Here is a 6,341-nt window from a genome sequence, read left to right as displayed (position 1 = left end):
AGGGAAGGTTCTAGCTGTGCATTGCAGGGGATTTGCTAGTTGTATTGGAGTTGACAGTTACCCTTTGGTATAACAGTGTGCATCAAGTTAATGGAAGTTTAAATGAGAAGAGTGGAGGTAGAATACAGACCAGAGTGCAGAGAGAATGATGCTGATCTTTCTGTACTTGCACTCTTATAAAACATGCAGAGATGTATCCTACTGCTCCAAAATAAATTAGCAAAAAGGAAAAAAAATGCTTCACCATACGATCATTCAGGCTCAATTAAGAAAAAAACAATTCCCAGCTCCAAGTGGGCCCCCACTGATTTTAAGCAGAAATAAATTGCAGTTGATTATTGGCCTAGCTGAAATCTGAATAACAAAAATCTGATTACTGCACTTTTATTGCTTCTCTTGTGTGCCTGCTGCTGAGAGACAAATCTCTATGTAGGTACAATACATTAGAAAGCTGTCAGGCATGTGGGGTGGCCACAGGGTGGCGGGTGAAAGAAATAGGAACATTTCCCTTTATAAGTCACCAATTCAAATTAGCCAAGTGTGGAAATGACCAAAAGTTGTTTTTGATTTAATTGTGGTTCATTTGCTTGGATGAAAGGAGAGGAAGGAGCCTGTAGTCCAACTTCCTTGGGCAGAAAGTTCATGTCTCACAAGTCATGATTGTGACTAATTGGCAATACTATTAACAGGCCAAAGAATGAATACAGAGGCCAAGTTATCCTCCCACTCTCAAAGATGGTTCATTCATATCGGAACTAGAGGCATTTAGTCGAGCTCTTTAAATGGAGCAATCCAGTCTTTATGGATGTCAATGAGCAGAATTTATGTGAATCTTTAAAAAAAAAAAAAAAAAAAAAAAAAAAAAAAAAAAAAAAAAAAGGCAAAAAATGTGTTCTGCCTTTGTTGAATTAAATGAGTGAAACTAAACAAAATAACCATGTGGCTTGAAAATCAATAGCTTTTCATTGTTTTATAATACTTTAACACAGATCTATTTAATGTTGCTAAATAAAGTTGACTTATTCCAAGACCGATATATTTATGCAGTGACATAAACTGATTTACTTTAATACGGCTCTATCAGCATAACATCCTTAAAATCTTCTCTGAAACTTGAGAAGAGGGAAAAAGTTTTAAAAACTTGTATTGAAAGAGTCCCTTTAATTCCACTTAGTCCATCTCTGTAGTTCTCTCACAAATTGAAATACATAGAATTGTACCGTACTCTTGTGTGTTTTATTGCCCCTTCCTATAAAATATGCAATACACTGTGTTCATTACAAAGTGCCAAGTAAAGGGAGGAATATAAAGTTGAAAAAAACATGAAAGGAAGATTATAGGCACTGATTACAACTGGTTTTCAAAAGGAAATGGAGATTTATCCAGAATAAATATTCCTGACTCAATTTCTATTTTATGTTCAAACCTATACGAGAAATTTTATCAGAACACAGGGCCAAACATACTAGATGCATGGGTTAAAAAAAAAAGGAACTTTTAAAATTCCTGTATTGGTCATATTTTATTTTGTTTTTTAAATGCATTGCTTAGGAACAGCAATCTATTGTTGCTTAGTGATAAGCAGTTGAACAAACTAATTCTCAAAGGCTTCAATAAAAAGTTAAACTTTAGTCTGAGCATGAGGTTAATAGAGAGCAAGAGCACAGTGACAGTAATGCACAATGTAGAAGGTCAGAACATGGAAAATCAGATGGAGCTTTTATTCCTTTTGAGACTGCAGTTGGTATCCTTGACATGCTTACCTTAAATGACTAAGAATGCAAAAATTGAATCATATTGTTTTGGTTGAAAAATATCAGGCTTTTGTATAACCCAAATTTACATTTAATCACTCTACATCCTGGATGAGTGCCCTACTTGTTGAGTTGCTAGTTACTCTTCATTGGTCTCTCTCCCCAAGATGTTTCAGGTGTGCCATGATACAGAACTGGAAATACTATGAAATAATGGGACTTTTGTATGAATTGGGAAAAGTTCCTACCCAGCAGCACTATTAAACTTACATTAGACATCTGATTTTTAAAGAGCTAAATCTTAGGACCCCAGTTCTGAAGATCTTGGCTAACATATAAATAAAAGTTGATCAAGAAGGCCATATTCATTTTTTTTCCAAAGAGATTGTTCCTTAGCATATCTAATGGTGTGGTGCAAATTGCTTAGCAATATATGAGCATAAGGTTTTAGCATTTAAATTCATTAATGACTGAAATGACTGAAATTTTTCATTGGTTCTGTCAGGAAGACTTACTGCCTGTTGGTAGCAAACAAACCACTGTTCTGTGCCTGAAAATGGGTTCTTTTCATGCTACAAAGTGCTACAAATTGGATTTCTATTGACTTTAAAATAATTAATAAAAGCACTTGTGACTTTACCTACAGGAGATGACCAGATGGAAAGAAAAGGCCAGGTTTTGATCCTTTTAGTGGAACAAGCTCTCCATTTTCAGGACTACAAATCAGCTAGTATGCATTGTCAAGAGCTTATGACCACAGGTAAGGTAAACAAATCTGTCATTGTGTCAAAATGTAACGTATGTGGCCCTAGATCGGGGGTGGGCAAAATATGGCCCCGGAGCCCAATCTGGCCTCTAGTGATTTTTTTTTTTTGGTCCCGGCACCATCCAGCCTGTGGTACGTGTCCCGCTACCCCCAAGTGTTCAGTGGGGCTGGGGCAGCTCCTTCCGGTTGCTGCTGCTAGCCCTGGCTCTGGCCCTAGTCCCATCCCCATGGAGACTGGTGGGGACCTGAGTGCACATCCCTGATCCCAGCCCACCCTGAGCCTACTCCAGACTGGCCTGCCCCTGATGAGTGGCAGTGGCAGCACCTGTGCAGAAGGTGCTGCTGGTCGTGAGGGAAAAGTGGCCATCCCCTGTCGCTGCTGCGGGGCCCTTCTTGCTGTAGCTGCCAAGAGCTTCTGCTTGGGGGGTTGCCCTATGGCTCCTCTCTGTCACCATCACCAGCACTGCCTCTGTGGCAGTAGAGAGGAGCTGCAGGACACCCCGGTGCCGGCTCGGTGGCTGCAGCAAGAGGGGTCTGCAGCGGCGAGTTCAGGGATGGCCTCTTTTCCTCTGTGCCCAGCAGCAGGTTCTGCCCCAGCACTGCTGCCGCTATTCATTGTGGGTGGGCCAGTCCAGAGTGGGCATGGGATGGGCTGGGGCTGTGCGTGCTGGTCCAGAACTGGTCCATTCTGGCTGGGGCAAGTCCAGAGCAGGCACGGAGTGGGCCAGGGCTGGGGCTGTGTGCTCAGTGGCTACTGGGCACTGATGGAAGTGGCAGTGGCAGGGAGGAGCCACAGGGCCTGCGGGCTCTGGGCTTGGTGAGCTGTTGCTGGTGGGGGGAGGACAGGGTGCTGATCGGTCTGCAACAGCTCCCCAAAACTACCTACTGTCTGCTGGAATTTATGAATCGTTATTCAGATAGCCTTTATTTCCGTAGTGTAATTTCATAAATCCATCCCAGCAGGAATTTAGTTTTAATTGTTTCCACAGACTTTTTTTTCTCCAAATAAGTCTTGAAAGAGTGAGGGGAAGAAAAGTGTTTTTTCATTTGTTTGATTGTATAGATTGTATGAATCCTGCCGTGTGCTTGGTTTGAGCAACATTTTCACTAATGAGTATTTATTAAAATAGTGAAAGACTTTCGTTAATTATATGATCCATATGTATATGGATCCATTATTTGTAATGGATCCATTATATGTATATGATCCATTATTTGATTTTGAGAATACCCATTTATTCTTTCTTCTCCTGTGTAATTTTTTAGTTCTGACTGAGCAAAGTGAGCTATATTAGGATCTGTTTCAACCTGCAAAATTTCAGCTAAATCAATTATACGATGAAGATTTTCAAAGTCAGGGGTGCACAGGATCAGGCCATTTAAGCCTGTTAATGTCTGCCAAGGAAGCTTTCCTGTCACAAAGCAACCCAATGTCAGCTGCAATAAAGTTGTTGAAATCTATATACCACCTGTGTTGCCACCACAATTTGTTGGTATATGTGGAGCAACAAGGGTATGCATGTCTGTTTGATTGCTATTTGTGATGCAGTAAAAATGTTTATGGTAGCACAAGGGCAATGTCTGTTTCCACCCTAAAATTCTTTCAGTCTTGTCCTGCAGTTAGGGAGCTCTGTTAACATCAGGAACCTGGTTGCTCCTTCTTTCCTTTGTTTACTAGCTTTATAGATAAATTGAAGCATGCAACATTTTTGCAGCATGAAAACATTTAAAGCAGATATTACAAAGAAACCCATATTCCATAATAATGTTATGTGCTTCAGTAAATATAAACCATACGGAACAGTTACAGGCCTTTGTTTCTCAGTTGCATCCAAATCACACACAGTCTTCTCAGTTCTGAGTGTAGCAACAATAAAGGAGGAGCTCTGCCCCCTCTTGCCATTACTCTCAGGGTGAGTCTAAGGGTTTTGGGGAGGGCTTTGTTAGGTGATTAGCAAAATCTGGAGATGCCCCAAATGAGGAACAGTTTACAAGAAGGATGTGGAAAAATTGGAATGAGTCCAGAAGGAATGAACAAAACTGAGCTCTGAGCAGGGTTTTGATGAGTTTTCAACCCTAGAACGGGTTGGGGATCAGCTGTTCTTTGTGTACATATGGCATAGGTCAAAAAGTAATGGGTTTAAATTGCAACAAAGGAGATGTAGGCTGAATATCAGGAAGAACTTTCTGTGAGGATGATTAAGCATGGGAACAGATTATCTTGAAATGTTGAGGAAGCTCTATCTTTTTGAAGTGTTGAGAAGAGCAGATTAGATAAATACTTAGGTAGAATGAATCCTTTGAGGATGAGTCTGTTCTGAACATGGGTTGTACTAGATGACCTCAGCGCTGCACAAGCCCTATTTTTTTGATTCTCTATGAATTGGGACTAGTAGTCTCTTAGCCCCTGGAAGGTTTATGTGCATTTTGGAGAACCATGCTTTCTCATCTGTTTCTACAGTTTGCACCCTACCAGCAGGATAAAGCATATGATGACAGCTAATGGAAAAAGTTAAATTTCAAGTTTCTCCCTTTCCTTCCAAATCATTTTTAATTCTCATAGGTCTGATATGGCATATGCAGACATTTGTAGATATTGGGACATGGGGGTAGGGAGGGGAAGTTTCTCCTACCCTTCACCTTGATGATCAATTTGGTCCAAAACAGAGGAATTATATTATTTTATTTGGAAAGAGCAAAACTAATAATATATACTAACTGAATAGTTCTACACTTTATTTTTCTTTTGAAGCGGTCTGGTTTAATTTTGTTTTTGTGATAACAGTACATATAAATAAACTGACTCTGTGCATGGTAGGGTCGAGCGATGTTGTAGCTGTAACAGTTCAGAAATTATGTGAAATCTTTTATTGAACCAGCTGCAATATCATGTTCTCATTTTTGAAAGAAAGTCAAACTTTCAAATTCAAGACATTCTCCATCAGGCCACCTGTGTGCATCCACATGCATAGATTGACCTAGCTCACGATAACTGTGCGTGTGAGAACTGTTCTTAACCAGCTTGTTGAGAAACGGACAACATGTATCATCATCTCATCTGGTTGTTTTGCTGGTACAGTAATCATTGGTTATTAGTGAAGGTTGATTTTGTGCCCTCCCTCCCTGTCCCCCTTACGACTTTAAACATTTGGTTCTGAATGCTTACAACTTAAAAATTGTTGTGTTTCGTTGTAGGTTACTCTAAAAGTTGGGAGGTGTGCAGCCAGTTGGGACAATCGGAAAGTTATGCTGATTTAAGTACTAGACAGGAACTTATGGCTTTTGCTCTGACCCATTGTCCACCAAATGCCATAGAGTCACTGCTGGCAGCAAGCAGTTCTCTGCAGACCCAGGTACAGTGCATTTCTGTCAGCTTTTCCTAGACAAGTTGAAAATGTAATTGAAAGGGTTTTTTGTTTCATTTTGGTTTTTGTAATCCTTTGTTTATTTTAAAGTAGGAGCTGACTATTTTTTGTATGGTTTCAAACTTCCACACAGCTTTTTTAATTCTTTAAGTCTTTTATCCATTTTACTCTTTCTTTTCTACCTAGCATTTTGTCTGAACAGTTAGAGTATTGTTTGTTTGCTTTCTTAAATATTTTTCTACTATAGGTAGACACATTTCTCAAGTAGAAATACAATCACTTGTCCGATATCTACTGATGGTAGACAAGTATTCATAGCCTCAAAGATTTCTAAAGTGCAACGCATTTGGCTCTTTGACAGAATGCTCCTTTCGCTCTAATACTTTAATTTGTTTTCTTATTTTCAGATTAAGCATTTGTTTGGGATGTACAATTAAGCCATTCTTTTTAATGTTC

General features: G+C 39.6%; 1 protein-coding gene across 1 annotated transcript in view; it reads left to right on the top strand.

Moving 5' to 3' along the window:
- NBAS (neuroblastoma amplified sequence) overlaps nucleotides 1-6,341 on the top strand; it is a 457,208-nt gene that overhangs the window by 201,040 nt on the left and 249,827 nt on the right. Inside the window, exons 33-34 of the mRNA XM_019520763.1 lie at nucleotides 2,401-2,514; nucleotides 5,716-5,873. Coding sequence (XP_019376308.1) covers nucleotides 2,401-2,514; nucleotides 5,716-5,873 — 272 coding nt within the window. The remainder of the gene's footprint in view (nucleotides 1-2,400; nucleotides 2,515-5,715; nucleotides 5,874-6,341) is intronic.

The sequence above is a fragment of the Gavialis gangeticus genome, unplaced genomic scaffold, assembly GCF_001723915.1.
Source record: "Gavialis gangeticus isolate Ggan-Ray unplaced genomic scaffold, GavGan_comp1, whole genome shotgun sequence".
In the NCBI taxonomy this organism is placed as follows: Eukaryota; Metazoa; Chordata; order Crocodylia; family Gavialidae; genus Gavialis; species Gavialis gangeticus.
This window is presented reverse-complemented; position numbering and strand designations above follow the sequence as displayed.